General features: G+C 35.7%; 1 protein-coding gene across 2 annotated transcripts in view; it reads left to right on the top strand.

Annotated features, from left to right (window-relative positions):
• The window catches only part of CSMD3 (CUB and Sushi multiple domains 3), a 711,519-nt gene that overhangs the window by 396,306 nt on the left and 289,956 nt on the right, over positions 1–25,257 (top strand). For both annotated transcript variants that reach the window (XM_068933141.1, XM_068933140.1), the window contains 3 exons: positions 10,746–10,928; positions 12,075–12,401; positions 20,670–20,864. In XM_068933141.1, coding sequence (XP_068789242.1) covers positions 10,746–10,928; positions 12,075–12,401; positions 20,670–20,864 — 705 coding nt within the window. The remainder of the gene's footprint in view (positions 1–10,745; positions 10,929–12,074; positions 12,402–20,669; positions 20,865–25,257) is intronic.

Below are 25,257 nucleotides of genomic sequence, written 5' to 3'. Positions count from 1 at the left end.
TATTCTACTAAAAATATTCTAAAGGAACCATTAGAGTCCTTCATGCTTTACGCTTATTGATTGAGGCAGTAAAGAAGGTCACATTGGATACAAAGAGCTTGAAAATAATAATATGTTGATTGAATAAAATATCTCTGAATATCCATGTTGGGCGAGGTAAAAAGAAGCGCAAATGCAGGAGTCTTCATTTTTCAATTTGAGAAGCTGTATTTTCTCATTAGATAAGGTATTGAGTCAGACAGTGCTTTTTATTTTGGAAAATATTTAAAATTTACTTCAGTCCCAAAGCACGTATGCAAAGATAAATATGTTCTTATATTCTCTTGTGAAGCACTGTTTTTTTGTGGGTCCTAAATACTGCCAGGCATGCTGATAGACCTCAGTAAACAGAGGGTTCTTACTTCTTTCTCTCAGGATTCAAATATCTCTGTTTATGCTTTTGACTGAAATTATATTTAATGGCACAGATGTTCCTCTTAGTGCACCTTTGAACATTGTAAATAGTTTTTACTCGAGGTGAATTGTAGGTGAAGGTAGTATCGGTTAGAATGTTACATAAATGGCACTCAAAACTTAAAAAATACTATGGTGCTATTAGAATTTCTAAATCATCCTAAACACTATTCTAAATTCTAAAGGCTATTCTGTAAAAAGAAAAAAGATATAACTTATAACAGAGAACATTTGAACATTAATTTGAGTTTCAGACTAGTGTCATTTATTTGTGTTATTCTCCATAATTATGCATAGTTCCTCTTTCAGTTTTTATATAGAGATATATTCTTCTTTTTCACCAAAATATGTATACATAGACCCCAGTGTCTGCGGACATTTATACAAATGAGAAGTCCTGTGACTCTGTTAAACTATTTGTGTGTGTAGAGTTCTACAGGGAGCCGTTCATTTTCTAAACCTAAATTAAAAGAGTAGCTTATTTTATCGGAGGTGCAGATTATAATGTAAAGCCCCATAGGGCTTATTCATTAGCTGGGGCAGCTTATTGCTTGCTAAATAGTAAATAACTCAAATTTAAAAGAAAGGACATGGTCCTGAATAACAAAAAGAAGGAAGTATGTATAGCCATAAAATCCGTGCATAGCTACAATATATAATAGACTATAATTCTCATGAACTATTTGATGCTTTTAGCAAAAATTATAGTAATTACCAAAAAATATCGATGCAATGTAACTGTTGTACTTCTAAAAAATCTGTCACAGACAACACCTGTAACTAGTTTTTCCTTTTACGAAAAATATTGGATCTCTTGTTTTGAAACTGTATTCAGAGGGATTGTGGATAGAGACTTGTGATTATATATTAACTATAACTTTGAATGATGGGTGCAATTATTTTCTCCCTGCATACACAGAGGAGCCTCATCTAACTTTTCCCTAAGTGATCGTAGCCCCATTGCCCTCACCGAAGGTGGTATGCTTTTCCCTTTGTGAAATGGCTTTGTTCGTATCGGTCTCTTCACATCATCAAGAAACAAAAAGGACCTGTATGAAGGACCCAGTTTAGGAACAGTGAAGAAGGGTCCCACCTCCTACACAGCAGAGGACAGAGAGCTATTTCTTTTATAGAATCCTGACTTTTGAGGGGGAGAGGTGGAGGGATTTGGGTTTGGTTTTTTTTCATAGAATTTTGTTGACTATACTCGGGCAGGCGTTCTTTGTAATGCTGTACACACTGATCATATGGTAAGTTCATATAGGGACAAGACTTGGTTGTCTCCTCCTCTCTCCCCGGGCATGCCTGTGTCCTGTGTAAGGGAAGCGGGTTGTGAAGAAGGCGCTACAGCGCTCCTCGGGGGTCTCATGTTGGGTAGCTGGGCACAGCTGGAGGCACCATGGACTGCATCTTCTCCCCATTTTGGTACAGACATTGTCCTAGCCCATTTCTACCTGCACCGCTACACTTTATTATTCTGATCTGTGCTAATGATATCTAATTACTTGACGGAAGGTTCATTCCCTATCCTTAAATTTGTTATCTGCTAGAAAAATAACCATGCCATATATAGGAGCAGAAAAGATCTTTCCTGTCTTTCTTGGAGGCAGGGAAGGGATTGTTAAAACCTACTGTGAGCATAACAGAGGCTAAATAAATTACACTTATTCTAGATAATAATAGTGATTAAGGTGGAAACTGTTATCTATCAGGAATTCCCCAGATATGGAATGTATGGAATGATCTGTGGTGTCTGAATGAAGCAACGGTATTGATAAGCCCATGAAGCAGGGCTGTTTGTTCTTTTGGAAATGACTGGCATCCTTTCTTTGTAAAAGTACTTGTGTTTTAATAGTTGTGGTAAACAGTTTGTAGCAGTTAACTCTTTCCATTACATGAAATAACGTATAAACATGGTCATATTTAGGAGAAGGTGTCATCTGTAAAGTCATTCAGGTTGCTTTCTATTCTGTTTACTGATCATAGGAATATCTAAACTCTATTACGTGTAAATATGGCCAAGCCTCATTGGATCTTTCCCCATGTAAGCTAGAAAGTGTATTCTAAGATATTGCTGAAGCACTTCTATAACTTTTTCTCTTAAGTGTCTTTAAGATTATTCTTCTTAAAGATACATAACACGGGTTACCTATTGCCTGCATTATCTAATTGACCCTAAGAAATATATTCTCTTGATTCATAATTTTTTTTTAAATTTTCCTGCTTGCTGCTTTCTGAGTGCTTTTTCTCCTTACGGTTTATATTCCAATGTTTACTATAAGATATGTAATTATATTACTGCTAGTTATTGGTACTATATAAATAAACACTGTATAAATATGGAATTATTTTGTTTCATAACTCTTTGATTAAGCAAGTTCCAAAAGGGGATGTTAAATCTTCAGTCAATGCTTTTCCACAGTGCAGCGATGAAGTCTTTTCCTTTAAAATTCTTTGCCTTTATAAGAGAGATGAATCTCAGTCTCATCTTTTATTTTCACTTGAATTATAGGAGTTTTAGATAGACAAGTTACCTTTGCAAGCACTGACTCCAGTGCCACTCTGTCAGAATGCATTTGTGTAGTAAGTGTACATATCAGTTTTGTATGAACAAAATTTCCAAAAGAATAAGCATCCCAAACAACCTCAGCAGGTTAAAGTCTTTTTGTAAAAAGTTAAGACTTGACCATTAGCGGAATTCATGCCTCTTTTCACTGTTACTGTCCTTTCATGTCAACACTTTCATAATACAGAAGACTTCGAAGGAAAATGTGAAAAGTCACAGCATATTTTGACCACTGCTGACTCCCTTCCTCCTTCTGCTTTCTCTAAGCAAATCGTTGGTCTTCAGAGAGAAACCAGGGTGGGAACGGCAGGGAGAGAACGGTTTATGCTGAAAGTGTTGGCACATCTCTCTGTGTTATAATGTCAATGGAATTTCTAACAGATTGTGCCCTTTGATTTTCATACTTCCTACGGAGTTGTGAAATAATTTTTGAAAACAAAAACTGGCTGCATTTTTGTTCTTTCTTGTCTTCTTTTTTTTTCCTTCTCATCTCAAAAGCCTTAAATCTGAAAAGATCTTGCAGGATTAATTTACAACACAATTAACAAACTGTGCTCAAAGGTGCTTCTTCTTTTGAAGGACTCTACAAACAACAACAAAAAAAGGGCTAATGGAAAAAAATTAGCTTACGTTTATTTCCCTCAGGCACAAGTGGCAATAGTGGTCTTTTGGGACACGGAATTATAAGTCAGTGATTGTGACCACAGGAAAAGAAAACTCTATCCTCACCATTTTTTATGGTATATAGCATGAATGGCAAGTTCTCCCTGCCTTCCAGCAAAAAAAAAAAAATCATAAAATAGGACATAAATAAATCAAAATGTAAAAATATAAAGTAACCAGGTTTTTAAATACAAAACAACGATTTTTGAATTTTAAAGATACTCATATGTAGAAATGACTTCTTCCAAAGACTTAAACTATGTAAGATCCTATAGATGTAGTGTTTACACTAAAATCTAGTACTCTATAATCACTTCTACTGCAAATTGCATTTTTGTTATATATGTGCAATATATGAAAATGTGTATTATCAATACTGACATTTGTAATCAAACTAAAATATTATAGCAGGAGTGCAGCTTTGCTGATAGGAACTGAGGCTCTATTTCAAGAGGGTAGCTTATAATGCTTTTTATTTCTCCCGGCTATTTGGCAAATCATACTGAACTGAGATTTTTGCAAATCAGAATGTTTTTCCCATAGTTATTCTGTAGGAGAAAATGCTTTAATGATGACATTAACAAACGAACTGTAGAAACTTATTCTTTCTTCTACTAGTCTTCAACTACCATGAATTTATTTCCAAAGAGATCTATTGTTACTTCATAGTCAACAGGTTCCTCTACGCTTGTGATAGCTTTTGTGATCACTCTAGGATTTAATGAGAAAAATGGTATTATATTCATTTTTTTTCTCTTTTGGTATCTTAATTTTCTCGAGTCTTGGAGGAAATAGACTACTTTCACAATTTTATTTACTTCAGAAAAAGATTATTTGAACAAAAAAGAATCTGCTGAATACTCCAAACAATCCTCTTTACTCTGCTGTTTATTATTTAGTAGTGTTCTAACAATTTCCTTCTCCCTCTCCACACACACTTTTTAACTTTTTTCAATTAATTCCATATTGGCTGATACCCCCTGGCATATCTGCCAGCATGCTTTCCTTTTATAAGCCAATAAAAAGACATACTATCTGTATAATATCTTAAAAGTATCACCCTGCATTGTTTTGCAAGAGTTCACAATGCATTTAGCAGCAGATGAACAAAACAATTAAGAAGTACAGTCATGAGAGAAGAAGAAAGTGGGCTGATCAGGAAAGAAATATACTTTCAGATAAGGATTAGTAGTGCAGGGGTAGACTTTGAAAGAAGTTAAAGTAAAAAAAAAATAATTACCAGAATAGAGTACTTTTGTCATATCGTGGAACTGTGAAGGCAGAGTAAAATTAGTGTGGACCACTGATACAATTTATGTTGCACATCCTAATTTCAAAGGCAATATTAAACTACTTTAAACTACTTTAAACTTTAATTTTACTTAAAACAAACAAACTAACGAAAAACATATTTCTTCAAAAAAATGCCAGTAGATCCTCAGTTCCATCAGAGAACTGCAAATTGATGCTCTAATTTGAGAGACTACTGTCTATTTTTTCTTGTTTTCTTTTTTTAATTTTCTCTCGCCTAGTTTCATGTCTGTTCTGAAGAGGAGTGTTAACAGTAAAACACTGCTATATTTATTCTGACAGTCATATTTTAAAGATATGTATTTCTAAATCAAGACTTTTTTTGAATTTGGTGTGATGTGGACTGAATTCATACTTTGCTTAGCTTCCTAGCAGTAAGTTACTACCAGCAAGCTGATGGAACATGTCTTCCTCCTATTAGAATAATTCTTCTACTGTGATTATGGTGAATTTACTGAAAATATCAATTTCTGAATTATATCATGGTGATTGGTTTCCTTGCTTCTTAGTACCTGTTATATTTGTTTCATCTATTGTAACACTTTGTTTTGTTTCTAATGTTTGTTGAAGTAGCTGTTATCTGGCGTTATTAATCTGATAAGGAGGAGTGGGAACATTATTGTGGTGCTGTTTTGTATTAATTGTATTAGAGTATCAGTCTTAATTAGATTTCTAAGTCTAAAAATTAGTCTTATAAGTCTTTTTGCATTTAAGTATCCTGTTCAAGGTCATGCTGAGAAACTTCAGTGTCACTGTTAGAATTCAGATCTGAGACAACTTATCGTCTGCTCTAATTCTTATCCTTTTTTGATGTTCAGCATCAGTCTCATATATGGTTATAAACTGATTTAATCGTGTAATCTTCAGTTAGAGTACTTGATGTAGAAAAGTAATTAATAGCATCCCACATGCAATAGCGAATCTAAGGTTGCCTGGGCCTAGAATTAGATAGTGATGAAATTAAACATAAATAAATAATATTTAAGATAGGAGACAAAGTCATTACTCTTACAAACCTGGTATTTTTTTTAACTTAAGGTTTTAATGTTTTTAAATTTCTGAAAAAAAAACCCAAACAATTTAAAGATTGCAACTTAACTAATACAACTACCTTTTGTGTTCTACTAATCATAAACATAGTCACGATGAGGGACTAGTGAGAGCTTATCAAGGAATGAGTCTTTGTTGGTCTCTGAATCCAACTTCTTATGAGTCATTGAAACAGATATGCAGTGCAAGGAAGCCCAAACAATCAACAGAGTGGTAGAGCTAGCAGCAACAGAATCCAATTTGAGTATGAATATCTTTAACCCCTTTTGTGACTTCAAACAAAGCTGAAATTGTACTCTTTCCTAAAATCCTGGAATTGAAAATATGATTATCTGACAGGAGCGCAGTAAGCAGTACTTTTTTATTCCTGTCTGTTTTGAAGAAAGTTTGTTACCGTACTCTAAACAAGTCTAAAAGCTACTTATGTTTTAAACCAACAAAAATAGGTATCATTTCTGCTTCTTGCTAGAAATAAGCAATGACAAAAAAAATTTGATTTCAACTTCTGAAATGAACTGATTTCAGAATGAAATTTATGAGAGTATATGAGTACATGAAATTTATAGAGAGTATAAAAGTGGTGTAGCAAGGAAGGGTTAATTATTAAAATAATAAAGGAAAGAATTCCTGTAAATGTAAATGGATACGGAGGGTTTTATGGATGGTTTATTTAATTTTAAATTGTCATTCAAATAGCATTTTGTTTAACTTAATTCCATTTACCAAAGCAAATGAAATATAAGCCTATGGATGCAATCTCTCAAATGTATCATCTCATAGCACAAACAGTGGGTTTTTTTTCCAATTCCTGTCAATAAATACATCCCACCTAAGAATTTTTTTGAATAGAGAATGAGTTCCTTTAGGTCTTCCTAATAAAGAAGCCTGAGAGAGGATAAGATGAACAAACTCATTGTGGCAGCTTAACTCAGCCATATATTTATTTAAATTGGACAAAAAGCATGGAAACCCTTGTTATTTAGGATAAAATAGTAGTCAGAGAAAATCCTTGGCTCAGCTACATAAAAATACTGTCCTCAAAAGAGACTAAATATAAGTATAAATATGAAGAGATATAAGTATATTTATTGCCCAGTGTACATTCTCTGAGGAGAATGTACATTCACTAGTTGGAAATCAGTTTATAGAATGCATTTCTTTTCCCAAACAAAATGTGAAGTGACGTAGGCACTTAGAGCGCTGTTTTAAACTTGTGACCTACCAGGAGAGACTAGCAAAATGTTGTATCTCCTGGGCAATGAAAAACTATATAGTTCTGTAGGTCTGACATTCCCAGTCTCATCACCATTACAGGCAGGTAGAGTGAGCTTTTTGTCTGAATTTGGATGTTTTAGATTGTTTCTTCAAGCCAACTTTAACTTGTATTAGAACTAAGTGTTTTGGTATGAACCTGTTCATTATCTTTCTTTAATTTTGAATTTCTTTAATTATGGATCATATTTTCTTCTTCTTAGAAGTCTTTGGATAAAAATAAAGTAAGCAGTACCAAGTGTTGATATTTTTCGTTAGATGTCTTTGTTTTGTTGATTTCACTTTTTTCTTTAATTAAGCAGAATAATTATTTATTTACATATCTAGAATAAGATACAAAGATTTTTTGGGTTTTTTTCCCCCAAACAATCCTCAACTCTTTCTCAATTTGTCATTGAAACTGAATATTCTTTTTGTTTTTTGCTGTGTTTTATTGTTTTCAGAGCTGAAAGTGAATAGCTGAAATCTTTGAGCAAAGTGGTATATGTTACTGACAATATGATCTAGAAAACTTCTTTGAGTTAAACTAGAAACAATTAATTGCTTTACGTTTCTTTCCTGAACTGCTAAATAGTGACAGTAAGACCTTTAGAGAGAATTTAGAGAGAATTTTTCAAAATATAGTGTAAGGATATTTGTTGCTGCTATTATTACATGTTATAAGTTAATTTTATCTTAAGACTTTTATCTCTTCTGTGGTTAGAACTTCTTGTGAAAAAGTTTGTGATAGTTGGGATGGACAAGGATAAAATCATTTTGGACTGAATGTCTATTGGCTATGTATCATATTTCCTGTAGTCATAGATAATGAATGCATTCCTAAGTTCTGTATCTTGAGCACAGTTTTTTGGAGTTTTCCCTGTGGTGCAGTAGTGTGGAAGGAACATGAATTTAAGCAGTCAAGCCATGTCTGAGGCTAAGTTACCACAAAAGTGGGTCAATGTAAAACAAGGAAAATGTGGGACCGTTGCGGGGTGTTGTGTGTAATTTAGTCATAGTAGACACAGATAAGGCTAATGTAGTCAATGCTTCTTGCCTCAGTATTCAGACAAGGTCTCCCAGGCCTTCATGCTTAGTGGAAAGGTTCAAGGCTGAGAACTAACAGCAGTGGAAGAGGATTGAGTCTAGGCTTACCTGACTAGGAAAATTACTTGGGACCTGATGTGCTGCATTTAAGGGGCTGAGAGAACTGCTGATGCACGGCCACTTTCTATCATCTTTAACAGGTTTTAGAGATCAGAGGAGATCCCCAACAACTGGAGAAAGGTTGCACCCATCTCTAACAAAAGCCAGAAGCCTTTGGAACTACGTGCTGGTCAGCCTTACTTCAGTTCCTGGGGGAATCATGGAGCAAGTCCTCTTGGAAGCCATTTCTAGACTCATAAAAAGGAAGCTAACACTGGGAACATCAGTAAGAATTTATGAAGTGTAAATCACACCTAACCAACCTATTCGTTGTATGATGAATTACTAGATCAGTGAACAAGGGGAGAGCAGTGAACATTGGCTTTTCCAGGCTTAGCCAGACTTTTGACTCTATCCTCCTATCCAGGGCATACTGTCTTGACGTGGATGCAAGAATACTGTGAGAGACAACCAGATGGCTAAAAAAAAAAAAAAAAAAAAAAAAAAGAACCAGATTGGATTATGAGGCTTAGAGGTTAGTGGTTAATGGATCATTCTGTACCCGGAGGAACAAGAAGACTATGACAAGAGTCTACTCTGGGATTTGTCCCATTTAATGTCTTTATCAATGACTAGGAAAAGGCTGTGAAGTGCACTCTCATCAAGTTCACAGATAATATCAATCTGGGAGGAACAGTTGACACGTCTGAGGACAGGGCTGCTCTCTAGAGGGATCTAGACAGGCCAAAGGAAAGGGCCAGCAGAAGCCCTATGCAATTCAACAAGGGGAAATGTGAAGTCCTGCACCTGGGAACAAGGAACCCCTGGTAAAAGTAAAGGCTGGGGAGTGACTCTGTAGAAAAGGCCCTGGGGGTCCTGGCAGACAGCAAGAACATAAACCAGCAGTGTACCCTGACAGCAAAGAGGGCCAAGAGCATCTCGGGCTGTATTAACAGAAGCCCAGCCAGCAGATTGATGGAAATGATTATTCTCCTTTCCTTGGTACTCATTAAGCCACATCTTGAATAGTGCATCCAGTTTTGAGCACCCTAATACAAGAAATAAATTGATAATTTGAACTGAGGTCAGCGGAGAGCCACCAAGGTAGTCAGGGGACTGGTACATTTACCCTGTAAGGAGAGTCTGAGGGAGTTAGCCTGAGTAAGAGGCAAGTTTGGTAGGGTTCAGTAGTACCTACCAGCCTTGCAGTACCTAGCCTGCCAGTACCTAACCAGGAGGTTATTGGGAAGACAGAGCCAGGCTCTTTAGTGGCCCATCATGGGAGAATGGGAGATACTGAGCAAAAGTTAAAACAAGACAGGATCAGACTAGATATAAAGAGAAACTTCCTCCCTGTGTGGCCAGTCAAGCAGTGGAACAGCTTGCCCAGAGGTGTTGTGCAGTCTCCATCCTGGGAGGATTTCAGTATCCAGCTGGATAAAGCCTTGAGCAACCTGGTCTGACCTCAGAGCTGACCCTGCTTTGAGCAGCAGATTGGACTAGAGTCTTCCTGGGGTCCCTTCCAACCTGAATTATCCTATAAGTCTGTGAAATGCATGTGATGATTGACTGAGAAATGCAATTTAGAAAATCCATCTATGCTTGTAATGTCCAGGGAAAATTTAGGATAATGTATAATTTTAGAAAATAAAGCTAAAACAATTGCAGATGTAGATGATCATTCAGTGATTTTGCAGTTAGGTCTATTTTATGTAAAATGTTACTTGGATATAGACAAATTATTTCTGCATATGGCTGTATACGTGTGTGTATATGTATATATACGTGTGGCCTCCTTTTTAACTTTGAAGTTGCCTTTTTGTATCATTTTTTCACTTTTCTTGCCTTTTCCCTAGTTCATCAATTTAATCTATATTTGAATATGGACAGTGATCGATACTTGATGCCCCACAATAGTGGGGTACTGATCTTGGTTGTTAGTTTTAAACACTCACGTACTACAAGTGATATTTTATTTGATACTATTATTACCAGAAATTTTACAAAGTAAAATAAAATAGGAATACCTTTCCTCTGATCTTTTTAATTTTGAGTAACATAATAATACAGAGTACTCCGGTCTTTCTCAGGTCTTTACACAAAACTCACAGGGATTCCTTAAGAAGTTAGAACGTAGAATCAGACTCAGTGGTGTGTTTCAGCAGTTATTATGCAGATGGTCTTCATTTGTTTATAATACATACTTATCTTCTAGATGTGAACATATACCCACATGGAATATGTGTTATTCTTCTAGAAATAAGTTCTGGGTTTTTTTTGTTTGTTTATTTTTTCTCCTCAACAGAGATTGAAAAGGAAAGCTGTGGGGATCCTGGAACACCATTATATGGTATCAGAGAAGGGGATGGATTTTCCAACCGGGATGTATTAAGGTTTGAATGTCAGTTCGGATTTGAACTAATTGGAGAGAAATCTATCGTTTGCCAAGAAAACAACCAGTGGTCTGCAAACATACCAATTTGTATTTGTATGTACTGATTTCTTTTTTTAATACATAACATTATGCTCCGTTTTACCTCACATGCAATGATGTGTGTGATTATTTGAAGTTAGTACAATGTAATTAATTTTACTGACAGGATGAATTTACTTTTGTTTGGTAGTAGGTTTGCTAAAAACTTATACTCCACAGAAACTCTAAAACTGCTAAAATATTTCATTTACTAACAAGTACTAAAATAGTTGTCATTGTGTGACTCCATATAACATTTTATTGGTGACACTTTTTGTAGGAAGCCATAGATTTTACATGTATAATACACCTTTTATAGCTACTATTATAGGTTAATTTATTTCTTCAGGTTAGTAGTTGCTGAATTGCAATCAAGGGTATTTGAATTACTTACAATTTTTTTCCTATGCATTATGTATGAATATATTTCAGAACTTAAATGCTCATAGACATGTATATTTACATAGACATGTATAGTTGTCTACCAGTTATACCATGCAGGATGAGTAAAAGCACTGTTGTTATATACATTGTGGCAACATACATTCTTAACCTTTACACTGAAATATTATAGACCGTGTATATTAAGAATGCAATCAGTAGTATGCATCCTTGCAATTAATTTAATACTGCTTACCTGAAAAGGTTGGATATAAAACATCATCCTGATGACAGCAAAACAACTATTTTGTCTCTTTGAGGCTAGTTAACTTCTTGTGTTTCTGTGTGAACAAATGATAACTGTCAGCCTTCTGACTCTTTAATGTACTTAGTGAGAGATCTGTTCATCTAAAAAGTTCATAAAGGAGAAAATAAATGGTGCCAAGTGATTAAGGGTTCAACAAGGGTAAATTGTAAGGACTGCTGTGGGTTTCCAATAAAGCAGGGATGTTCTTTATTACCTGGGGAACTATGCTTGGGAGGAGGTAGTTTTTTTATGGGGAAGGGAATAATAAGATTCTTTCCCCCCCCCACTCCCCCACCCCCCCCCCAAAAAAAAAAAAAGAACTTCCTTTCTGGCTTCACATTTGATTATATGGGATACTGAATTACTCAACTGAGATAATAAAACAGTTTAAGGATCTCTTAAAAAACACTTAGGAATGAAATTTCATTCATGTTTTATTCTATTATCTAATTTCTTTCTGTCTTTTTTGGCAGTTCCTTGCCTTTCTAATTTCACTGCACCAATGGGAACAGTTCTTTCACCTGATTATCCAGAAGGATACGGAAATAATTTAAACTGTATCTGGACAATAATTTCAGACCCAGGGAGCCGAATCCATCTCTCCTTTAATGACTTTGACTTGGAATCTCAGTTTGACTTCCTTGCAGTTAAAGATGGTGACTCTCCAGATTCTCCCATAATAGGAACTTTTACTGGTGCTGAAGTTCCTTCCCATCTTACCAGTAATGGTCATATTTTGCGCCTGGAATTTCAAGCTGACCATTCAATGTCCGGACGTGGATTTAATATTACTTATAACAGTGAGTAACCGTATTTTTATATATATATATGTATGTGTTTTGTTTTCAGCATGTAGTTTAAGAGGTATGTACAAAAAGGACATTATGGTAATATAAGACAGCTTTGGAAAAAAAAAACCTTACATAGCTATGAATGCCTAATTTAGCTTAGATTGCCTTTCAAATGAGGTGTTGCAGCTGGATATATGTGTATATGTGTCAGTCAGGGTGTATGATGGGAGTGTTTAGAAGATTGACAAATCAGGCCAGTTTTAGATTGTTTAAATTAAGCTTTACTAAATTTGTTAACAGCACAATTTGTGCTAATCATTATATCTTATGTAATATTAATCAACATCATTAAGCATGCAAAATTGTTAGTCTTTAATATACATATGCTACCTTACCTGTGAGTACACCACACACCAGAGCTGTTGTCGTGCAGAGAGCACTGATGGCTGCGGTCCTTGGTGGTTCTGGGTCACCAGGATCAAAGTGGTCAGCAGGAGAGGTCTTTGATGAGAGAAGTCGAACCACAGTGGGCTTGTCGTCTTTCTTCTCTGATTTTTCTTGCTTATTCTTGATACCTTTAAGCTATTCCCCTGCCCCCATCTGAAAAGGGTTAGGTATTACTTCTTCTGGTATTACTTACCTTGTTCTCTTTTGTCTTGCCAGTCATTCTTGTGTATTCAGGAGGATGTTCTGCCTATTCGCAGCACCTTGTGCTTATTCTGTCCTTTGGCAACTTTTGCTACTTGGATGCCTTCTACATGCAACTACACCTGTCATTGCCCTTTTGGTGGTCACATTGTTCACATACTTATGTAAAATGCTTATATGTTGTGTCTGACTGGGGGAGAAATTTCTGGACTGTGATTCAGAGCAGCTACAGTAAATAGTAGTTGGGCTTCTATCTTGAGTGCTCTGAATTGTACCTATTTGTTTCTATCTGTTGGAAGATACCCTAGTATCTCCTGTCACCTTTAGTATTTTGACCATTATACAGAGACAAACCATTTCCCATTAAAATGGAGTTCTATACATTTCTCTCTTTCCATCAGGAGGGAGGTTAAAAGGATGGATACAATGAAATACATATGTATCTTCATATTGACTCCATAGTACCACATTCACAGACAGCATAATAATTGAAGGTGAAATTAAATATCTTCTCTAGCAATAAATATCATTAGCACTTCTTCACCTCACTTTTTTGCTGTTAAAAGTCCTTATATTTCTTCTGAAGGACACATGAAGAATTCCCTGAGTTTTATCACTATCAAATTATTTGGCATTTATCCCACACCAAAGCCCAGGCAGAATGTATACTGTGCTAGGGCAACCACAGTGGCCTAATATGTAGGCCCACAACATGATGAACAGTGTACAAAATACAGACTGAGGCTTTCCTGAGAGCATATGTAAAATTAAATTCTTCCACCCCTGTGACACAGTGATAAGGACTAGGTTTAGCCAAGTTGTTCCTTTTGTGGAACTGGAAGGAGGTCAGAAGGAAAGGACATTCCTCAAGTATGATGCTTACTGTTGTTATATGTAGAGGCATGGATAAAGGAGTTGCAGCTGGTGGGATCATCATATTTTCCAGCCAGAGCTGCCCCACATCACAAGCAGGGTAGTTTTGCATGGCCAAAGGGTAGGCAAAAACCTGATGACATGAGTAACTGCCTATTATGTCCCATTCATGTCTTTCTCTGTAACACCTCTTAGTATGATAATTACAGAAACTTTCTTGGAATATAAGTGAATCTTCAACTGCATGATTTGAAGGAGAGATGAGAGATGCAAACCCAAATCTCGCCTCCCCAGAAGAATTTGTTACATGCTTAGCTATATGGTAAAATAATCTTTACTGTTAAAGTGGTTCCACTCTGTATAAAATCAAAAGACCCCATTAAGCCAAAGAAGGAATGAGATTAAGCAAGTTTGGTAATTTTGAGAGACCCAGACTCCACATTTTTCTCCAAGGAAAGTTTAATAATTAATATTATTTTCCTATTACTGCAATGAATAGATGTCCCCTTTGGTTTTCTGCTTTGCTTGTATCATGCTTCGCCCCTCCACCTTTTTTTTTTGTTTGTTTGTTTGTTTGTTTTAGGTTGTGAATCTTTCAGCAAAGGATTTTCTTAAGACTTACCTTGAACATTGTTGTCTGGTTAAGAAAGAGATAAGCTGACACTAGAATATTGCGTAGACATTCGTTTTCTCATATTGTCTAATATTTCTGCTCCCAGCCCTTTATCTTAGCTGCTTCATCCACAAATCATTTCTCACAAATGCAGAATATAAGTGTGAAGAAAATGTGATACCTTCTTATTTGCTTCTATAGTTACCAATCATCACAAGTTAAACTTAGAGAGCTGTGACTAGGTGTTGCACTACTGTAAATAAATATTAGGATGTCTGAGCTTATTCGATACAATTGAAATAACAAAGTAGTTATAATTAAAATGAGATATTGAACCCATATTTCTTAATGGAAGTTGTAACTTTTGTTCCTTATATACCACGTTGTTTTCTTGTATCATACAATTTTAACATTTATAAGAGTTCTGTTTACTACCTTAAGGTTTCACTGTAGTGTGCTCAGTGATGTCAAGCCTAAATCTACTAATGAGGAAAATTTTTAGAGGAGAGGCTATGGCAGTCCTCCTGAGGAAAAACAAATAGACATATCTTTAAATATATGTTCTCCAAGTTGTCCCTGTTTGCAAAATTAGAACTAAACATGGGATGGGTTAGAGTATAAGCATAGAAATATATCTTTATAAATATATCTTTAAAAGTGCTTTACAGAAAACATGAAACATGCAGATGATTAGCGTGGAATAATAATTTTACCTTTAATTTCAAAATACAATGCTTCATCAGACAAAGTTAAGATAGCTGGTTTAATATTTTGGCGCCATATAAATGTAGCAATCAGAATGAATTCTATTTGGGTTAGTCCTTTTAAAAAATTGCGGACTTCTTTGGGGGAGTGTTAGTCTAATTATGATATCTCTCAGTTAGTAATCACTTAAAGTATGTACTGATATTACCAGATATTCACTAGTACAATTTTAATTTTTATAAAGAAGTGACAATATCTTACTAATTTTTACCAGTTGTATAATGAAGCCAACTTACTCTGAAAAGTTTTATTTTAAAGAAGTGCTTTCTATATTTGAATAGTTTAAAGTATTTATATTTTGTCGTATTTTATGGTTCTATTTAAGCTAGAATGAAAGTGTATTTGTTTGTTAAACTTTTCAGTTAATATCTAGTTACAAAAGAGAGAATAACTCCAGAAAAAGTGTCTAATCTTTTTTCAGTAAAGGCAGCTACAATTTGATAGATTATAGAAATATTCTTTCCATAATAGTTTGAGGCCAGGCAAGAGAGTGGAAAAGGAATTAATGTCACTCTCACTTTGTCGTGGCATTTGTAAACCCAAAGTTAATTAAAAAGATCCATTTTCTGCTAATACTTCTGCTGTGTATATGCCCAATTCTTTTCAAAGTTATCATTCTCTTTTTCTTTCCACGCTTCAAGAGCAGAGACAGTACAACACAGAACAGGTATATGATCAGTCTTTTGTAAAAAGAATGTAGGCTACTAACATAACTAACTTCATTAGTCAATTTTGCAGATACAGAATATGGAAGAATAAAACTAGATTACTAGTATATAATATGATTTTAAATAGTGTTTCTCAAAGATTATTTTTATGCTATATTTGCTTTTATTCCTGCAGCATGTGGTCTCAGATAATTATGCATGTTCCAGGAAAACTAAACATAAACTCAATCCTATTAAAAGTAAACTTAAATTATATTTAAAATGTCTCGTCTTCGAGTGACTTCAAGTGTCAGACTTTAGATTTTCAAGTCTTATGCAGACTTTGATAAATTGAAAAGATTTCTAATAAGTTAAATTTTGGGATAGCCCCACAGAAGTGTGTCACGTGAAAATGGATAGCACAAGGAATGCTCCAATAACCACGGGACTAAGAACTCAGAGGCTGTGTTTTTCCGCTAGATCAGATCTCTGCATCAATTCATTTTATAGCAGGCTGTTCAGTACTGCTGATATAAAAAGGAGGAATGAGTCTGGAAGGTGCTTTCCTGCGTACACTGAAAGATAGGAACATACCTGCTTAAAATGAATTTGATTTAAGTTGCCATACAACAGCATACTTGCTTCTGGCTCCTTGCTTTCCATTTATATCCCAGATTCAGGACCCCTTCATGACACTTCCGTGTGAAGGTATTCATAAGCTCGAGTCATCCCTTAATCTTCCCTCTGATAAGTTAGATGCATTTATTTCCTCAATTTAAGGCATGAGCTCTGAGCCTTTTATCACATTTGTGACTCTTCTGAATTCTTCCCATTTTATCTGCATGTTTTTTGAACCGTGGAGATCAGAACTAGGCATGGTATCCAAAAATGGGCACATAGATTACAAGCAGTGAAGTTATATAGTGTCTCTGCTTCAGCCTGAGATGATGAAGGGACTGGAGCATCTCTCCTATGAAGAAAGGCAGAGAGAGCTGGGCCTGTTCAGCCTGGAGAAGAGAAGCCTGAGAGGCGATCTCATCAGTGTGTACAAGTATCTGAAGGGAGGGTGTCAAGAGGATGAGGCCAGCCTCTTCTCCGTGGTGCCCAGCAACAGGACAAGAGGCAAGGGGCAGAAACTGAACCACAGGCAGTTCTGTCTGAACATGAGGAGAAACTGCTTTGCTGTGAGGGTGACAGAGCCCTGGCACAGGTTGCCCAGAGAGGTAGTGGAGTCTCCTTCGCTGGAGATATTCAAAAGCTACCTGGACGTGATCCTGGGCAATGTGCTCTAGAGGACCCTGCTTGAGCAGGGGAGTTGGACTAGATGATCTCCAGAGATCAGCTCACTAGGCCAAGACATCAAGAGTCTGCTATTTTTGTCCATCTATATTTTTTATATTCTTGTTACTGTGAGGGGAATGTGCATTGTGACACATTTTTTGCTTGCATTTCCTCCTGTTAGATTTTTCCAGCCTCAGTGCTTCCCAGATTATAGTTCTTCATGCTATGTTATGTACTATGCAGAAGTATGAGTTTACATGTGACAGTACTGAATTGTGTAATAATTGTTTGCATCACTTTTAGAAACTATTCTCAATTATTCATATCAAGTATCTCTTTACTGTTTGATATTCTCTTAGCTTTTGTTTCCTCTCAGACATTGTCCTCTGAAAGGGCTATATTTATTTCAAAGCCATAGCTAGATTTATCAGCTAAAACTGTTTCTAGGGCAATCTACCAAAACAATTATACGGGCCAGTGGACCACTCCTTTCTGGCCCTATTTCTAAGGACCCTTCAGAGGAGAATGAAGTTATGATTAGCTCGATTCCTTCCTTTTTATCTCCTGAGATCACTGCAATTCCTTCCCTTCACTTTTTTTTTTTTAAAGCAAAATGCAGGTTTTAGTATCCTTTCGAGTTAATATCAGAACGCAAAGTACTTCACCGTGTGCTATGATTACACTGTCGGGCTTTTTTCCAGATACTACTTAAAATATGAGTGCAATCATAGTAGTGGATGAGGCTAAACACTAAGAAAGCCAGATTTCCTCTTTACATTTAATATTGTACAAAGACTTTTTCCACAGTTTCTTAGTTTATTGTTGGTGGGTAAAATACTAAGAATATATACCTACCTGCTTTTCTTTTTCAGTTTCAGGCATATATAAAAATAATATTACAGATCTAACATGAAGCTTCTCAGAAGTGTAGGCAGACTGAATTTTACATGAATATGAGGAAAAACTTCTTTACCGGGAGGATAGCTGAGCACTGGCACAGGTTGTTCAGAGAGGTTATGGAGTCTTCTTCCTTGGAGATATTCAAAAGCCACCTGGACGTGATCCTGGGCAATGTGCTCTAGAGGATCCTGCTTGAGCAGGGGAGTTGAACTAGATGATCTCCAGAGGTCCCTTCCAACTTTGGCCATTCTGTGATTCTGTGATTTACTGATGAAGTGCTAGGCTTCTCAGGCTAGGTTAAGAGAGGGCCTGCTGCTGGGAAGGATTGTCCTTCGCTCTTGCCTCCAACAGCCATCCTCTACAGTACAACCCCTTCTGCAGGAGCAGTAGCCTCCACTCTGAGTTTCTGGGCTGAAATTCAGAGCAATGAACCTGTTTTTCAGCCTCAATAAACTGGTGTCCACATGCAAGTTGTATCTGACATCACCTTTTTAATCTATTTTTATAGATAGCAATATCGAAAATAAATATATCGGTATGTTGTCTGAAGCTAGTAATAAAAACAGGCAATCAATCCCATCACTGAAAGTGAGGATTGTGCATAGATTATTGAAAAAGTTTTTGTAACCCCTATGAAAAAGTATGCAATTGCACAATTTTTGAATGCCATCCTCCAGCTAGGCCGACAACTCTTCAATAGAAGCTTTATTTTAATTCCAAAGATACATAATCAACATGTATTTCTATTAATGCTTTCTGCTGTCTACTTTATTGTGGTTCTTAATACTTTTGTAATGCAACATCACAGAAATCATGTTTCTAAGTTGATGAAATAAAATATTCATTTTTAAAAATAAAATATGCCACTGTATGCAAATAGAACTTCAATATGTACAAATGGTATCATTGGAGTTAGTTACTGTCTTGCTGCATACATATTGTATTAACAGTTTATAGTAAAAGGCTTTACATTATCTTTTATATACAGATGACTTAAAAAAGAAAAATGCTGTTTGTTAGTTTGAAAAGTATTTTGAGTTGAAAACATGATGATTTGTACTCTTTTCAGAAAAGCGTACCCCTCATGTAACATTCACATTCCTTTCATATTGAATATTTGTATAACCAATATTCTTAAGAAATGTGAGAATAGATGTATTAACAATACAAATTAAACATTTCCATTTTTCATTTTATATTAACATACTTGGAAGTTCTTCATTTCTTTTATTTTCTGAAATGATTATTTTACCAGCAAAATCACTGTGTGAGTATCTACTGAAATTTCTTGAACATTTGCACAATATAGGAAGCAATCAAAACATATAAAAGCAAACTGATGTGATTCAGGTGTCAAATTTCAATTAAATAGTAAGTTGAATAGTCTGCACTAGAAATAAAACCAAACAATTTCTAAAATAAATTCTAATAAATTAATTTTTCTTTGTGAATAATATTTCAATTTGGAAGATATCATGCAGAAGCTTGGATACATTTTGTCTAGCAGACATAATATTTAAACTACACAATAACAGTACACATTGTCTTTTTAGGACATAGTCCTATATTCTACCTTGCCTCCTTCTACATATGCTTCCTTCATATGTATGCATAGTTATGAGGAAATAATTTACAATCATCACAAGTGAGGAAGGTGAATATTGTGATTGTGACACCTGTTCTCATTGAGAAATCACCATTTTTTATTTTTTAACTAAAATGTTTATGTAGTCTTTTTCTGACTTTTTTTTTAATGTAGTCTTTTATTATAATAAATTATAATTAATGAATGCAAATCTTTTAAGGATATTACTATAACTACAATTTTGCTCACTTCTGATAGGTAGATGATCTTTTCTGCTCTCCCAGTGAACAATTGGTTCTGTAGTACTAGACATGAACTGTCTTTGCTCTACTATTCAGTTATGATCCCCTGTACAGATATAGAGAAACTGCAATTTTTTTATCTGCTTCATAGATAAACTTGACATTTTGGAAGGATTTGTATGTGCTAGGAATTTCTTTGACTGTAGTTATAACCAAAAGGTTAAAGTTTCAGCTTTTCTTTCTTTCCCTACCATCACGCAAGTAAAGCTGTTCGTGGGCTCTCAGTTCAGGAAGCACAATAGCTATGGCAGTATCAGGCCCACTCAGGTCAGTATGGCTCTCATGGATGTGACAGTGAATTCAAAATATAAGATATGACTAAAGCTATTATATCACTGATGCCTGCACTGTCCCTCTGATGGAAGGTTCTTCCCCATTGTAACTTCGGATGAGATGGGCTGTTGGAAAGGATGATTTAGTCATCACTGAAAATCAGCCGGTACCTTAGCTCTCCTGACTAAGATTTATACTGGCATAGCTTTATCATATTTTAAGCAATTTTTTGTATTAATACCCATTTTCTGGTTTTGGCCAAACTTTGGTCTTTATTGCTTCTCGATATAAATAATTTGGTTTTTTACTAGATAAATGCAATCCTAAAAATGTCACCTTACTTGCAAGAGTTGTAACACTTCTCCCCCCACTTTTTTTTCTTTTCCAAAGCATTTGGGCATAATGAGTGTCCTGATCCTGGAGTGCCAATCAATGCTCGGCGTTTTGGCGACAACTTTCAGTTGGGGAGCTCAATTTCTGTTATCTGTGAGGAAGGATTTATTAAAACACAGGGAACTGAAACAATTACTTGCATGTTAGTGGATGGAAAAGTAATGTGGAGCGGACCTATTCCAAAGTGTGGAGGTATGTATAATATTTCTTTTTGATTCAAGGTAACTTAAGGTAACTTTTTTTAAGTTATCACCGAATAAAATTCAGACATTTGTAAATAGATAGCACAAAGCCTTTGCAATACCTAGTTCTTAATAAGGTGGTCTAGTGCTGCATGAGGTGGTATTACAATCCTGTCTGCAGGAATGAATTTCTCATGTAAGTTATATATGGGCAGAAGCAGAACGTGGAACAACTTGACACAAACATCAATGGGGTGAACGCTGCTGTGTAGCTGCTGTAACACTGACAGCTCAACTATGAACCTTATTTGGCCAGGAATGGGAATAGTTTACGTTGTTTCTACTTTCTGATAGCTCTTGTTTGGTGTTAGTGGAACTACAGTTTCCCAAAGACACTTTGAAAGGATTACTCCTGCCTTTTTTCTTTTTAAAGCAAGTTTGTCCAGTTTGAGAACTGTTCAGAGTAATGAGCTACAGTGTTAGCAATGCACCAACAAGATTCATCTCCACATTTTTGAAATCCAGTCCGGACAGTATCCTGATTGGCCTTGTAGGAGATTCCTGGGAGAAAGAAATAGCATGGAAGAAAATCATTCTTATTTTAGTACATTGAAGGTTTCTGTTCTTCAGCTTCCATATTTAAATCTGTAAATGCTGTTCGCCTTGTCGCTCACTATTCTTAAGCAGTCATAAAATCTATTCTTCAAAGTTTTATTCTCTTCAACTGTTTTCCCCGATTTCATTCAGAAGGGTTTTTTTTTTTTTTTTTTAATGCAACAGTAGATTCCCGACCACTTATGCTTAGTCTATCCGCAGTGACACAGAGGCTCCGGAAGATTCTCTTAGTAGTTGATCTTTCTCTTTATTGAAATTAAATGCTGCCTATACATCACCACCTCTAAAACACAATGTTATGCATATTTCTTTGTATTTGTTTATAGTAAGGGGTACAGAAAGAGATTTTTTTCTGTGTTATATTTTTCTTTTTTTCTTAAGATCTCTTCACATCATGTAAAAGAAAAAAACAATGAGTTCAGTTGGCTGTAATGACTTTTATTTTGGAAAAATCTATTAATAAAGAATGATCAAATCTCTGATGTATAAATATAGTTTCAGTTACTTTTCTTTTAAACTAAACTTATTTCTGATTTTCACTGTTTAACTAGCTTCCTGACAAAATTTGTGTAATTTTACTATGAGAATAGACTCCCTATAATTCACTTTGCATCCAGTTTACTTTCTGTGATAAATTATTACTGTTTCATGCATATCTGGTAGGTTAGTGTCACTAGACAAAATTAACACAAAATAATCTAATTCAAAGGTGATCTAAGACACTATCTGGAATATATATCTGAATCTTAGAGATCAAAACACTGTTATATGTGAATCAGATGTATTTATCAACTCTAGAATTAGATTTATTTTTTTAAATTGAAGATAAAATTTGAAGACAAAATATTTTAAAGCTAGCAGTGTAGTTTGATTTGATGAGATGGTATATTACTATATATGTGTATATATATATATATGTTTTTCAATTATGCAGTGTCAAACAGAGCTGTGTATACATTTTACCTGGAACACATAGCACATTCATATAAGGTAAATTCTGCTAGTCCTACACACACCTCATCACTTTGTTATGCATATCAAGTCAAAGGTAAAAGCCCTCCATACTGACTGTGAGACACTGAATGCAACCGCTGTACAGTTTTCTTTCTCCTGCAGCAGTGTGTCTGCTGTTTCACCATACAGGACAGAATCACTTAAAGATAAATGTGGTGCAGGTGAGATAGGATCAGCATAATTCATTTTGGCAGGACAGTGCGCCTGAGGTCACCAGCAGCCCTCCCTGTCCCTGCCCAGGCTCCAGCCCCCATCTCAGCCCAGCCCGGGCTGTCAGTCCCTGCCCCGCAAAGCTGCAGTGGTGCTGGCTGCCACCCTGACCGTACCGATCCTGACCTGCTCACAAGGCTTCCTGGACTGACCTGGGACTTGACCCATCACACTGCTTTTGCCTGATGGTCTATCAGCTGCCACTGTTACTGTCACCAGCCCGACCCTGCTCACCTTGCTGAGGTCTGGGGTGATGGTGCCCTGTGGGAGAGGGTTCTGCTCCTGCCTATGCCTGATCATCCTTGACTCTCGGCTTGTCTTCCCTCACCAAGCAGCCTCACTCCTGCTCCTGGCATATTTGAATTTAGTGTTCCTATGTCCTTGCACCTTTCGTCCACCCTGTACGATGGCTGTGTGGAGGACTTCTCCATGGTCTCATGTAATATTATGCTGCTGTAGTTGGGCGGCAGGTCTACCTTTGGTCCTCCTCTGCAACTCCTGTAAAGCTTAATGTCCTACTCTTTTTGTTGTATGGGTAATAGGTTCTTGACAAGAAGCTTGGAAAGTTTGAACCTGCAGGATGTTCAGTGATTTGCCTGAAAGCCTCAAAACTTTTCCTCATACTCATATGTGGAAATTTCCTGGATCACTCCCTGTACTTCACTGTACAAGGAAATAAATTGAAACGAAGAAATGACTTTATGGAAGCTCTTAGATCAGGCTGAGATTGCCCTTTGATATTTGGCATGGGCCTGCATTTGTCAAGGGGATTCTGGCTGATGACAGCCTCTAGTTATGGTATATTTCTAGCATTTTGATTTTACTCTACTGGTAGTGAGTGTGGACCTGTCAGCCACCTGTAAAACAGAACTGGAAGAAAGAACAGAGACTGAAAACCACTGCAAAAAAGGGTGGGGAAATGATCCCACCCCACCCCAAATGATTGGCAGGATAACTAGAGCATTTTTTTTTTTAAAGAAAGGCTCTTGGAGATAAGCACAGTCACCTATCTGTAGCTATGAAGGGAAGGACTCCTGAATCTGGGAAATCAGCCAGCTGGTGAATGCCAAATAAAAATCTTATTGAATCTTGCACTGCAAGCACCAGCAAGAACCATAACCAGGAGGAGGGTAAGAAAGGTAGACTTTCTTGAAAAAAGAAAGAAAGAAAGTGTCTATCACTATCAGATTCCAAATTCAAAGAACAATTACTCTATTTTAGGCAATCTAATAATGGGCAATTATTATACAAATAATGCATTATTTTAAATATAATATTCATAGAAGTATGTTTTATAAAAGAATACTTTCCTGTAACCTGGCAATTAAGTTACTGTTAACAGTTCCATGTAAATTTTGTGACAAAATACTGATTTGTATACGTTTAGCAATGCTGTATCCCAACTCTGGTAGTACACTGGCTGAGAGTTGGACCATCTTATTCTTGTTGATCTATTTTGTAGTTTATAGGCTCCATATATACTATGAATATGTCTAAGTGGTTGTATACAATAAAATGTAGTGATGATTATAGAGTTAACCTTATCATTGCTGATATGATAACATACTTAAATACTTCACTTTTTGACTGGTAGTATTTTCTGAAGGTAGTGTAGCAAAAGGACGTTAAGCTGAAAGTTGAGAAAGATGGTTTTGAAACAATCAATGAGGTAAAAAACAATAAAAACTAAAAGGCATACTTAGAAATGTTTGCAACACATTTAATTCTGAACTTTCTACAGCTTTTAGAAAACCATTTTCACTCATTAAGAGGAGGATGGGCTATTATGTACTAAAAATATAAAATACCCCTTTACAACAGTTAATCAGTTTAGCAGAGGAACTTGCTAATTTTTTTTTTTTTTTGAGAAAAATGAAGATGCATAAAATAATTCATGATCTTTCGTTTGAAAGTTTATCAAAAATAGCAAGATTAATTCATTTTTGTAGTGGAGAGGTCTACAAAGTGCTGTATCTTTATTTTTATTAAGCTATTTTTTTTTCCTAAACAGTTCTAAACCAAGTGGGATAAGACAAAGGCGTTTACTGTGATGCTTAACCAAAAAGAATGATTTCCAGATAGTATTAAGATTAAAAAAAAAAAAAAACACAGAATTTTAACACAGAGCCATTCTCTTTGGGGAAAAAATGCTGTATACATAACACTCTTTAGTAGAGAGACATGTCTATCAGTACACTAAGACTTTTTCAACCACTTTGCAATATAATGAAACTCATTTCTTTTCATCGTTGGTGTAGTGTTTTCTGCATAAATATCCACTGAGAAGGCAGTGTTTTGAAACATTATGGTACAGCTTTTTCTTCCCCCAAAGCAAAATGCTTCTGCCTTCTACCTAAGTGGGTACTTACATAATTCTAGTCATCACAAAATTTAAGTGTCTTCTAGTAATTAAATAGATAAATAGCTGTAACAATCTCATTTTCTTCCACATCTGTTAAAGGAATACATTGATTAGTTTATCGATCAGGTGTTTATTTATTATATTTATGCATCTAACTACTGCTAGAGCAAAATTAACTTCCTATCCCTCATTTTGCAGTAAA

Source organism: Struthio camelus, chromosome 2 (assembly GCF_040807025.1).
Source record: "Struthio camelus isolate bStrCam1 chromosome 2, bStrCam1.hap1, whole genome shotgun sequence".
Lineage (NCBI taxonomy): Eukaryota > Metazoa > Chordata > Aves > Struthioniformes > Struthionidae > Struthio > Struthio camelus.
Note: the sequence above shows the minus strand (reverse complement) of the source record. Positions and strands in the feature narration are given on the sequence as shown.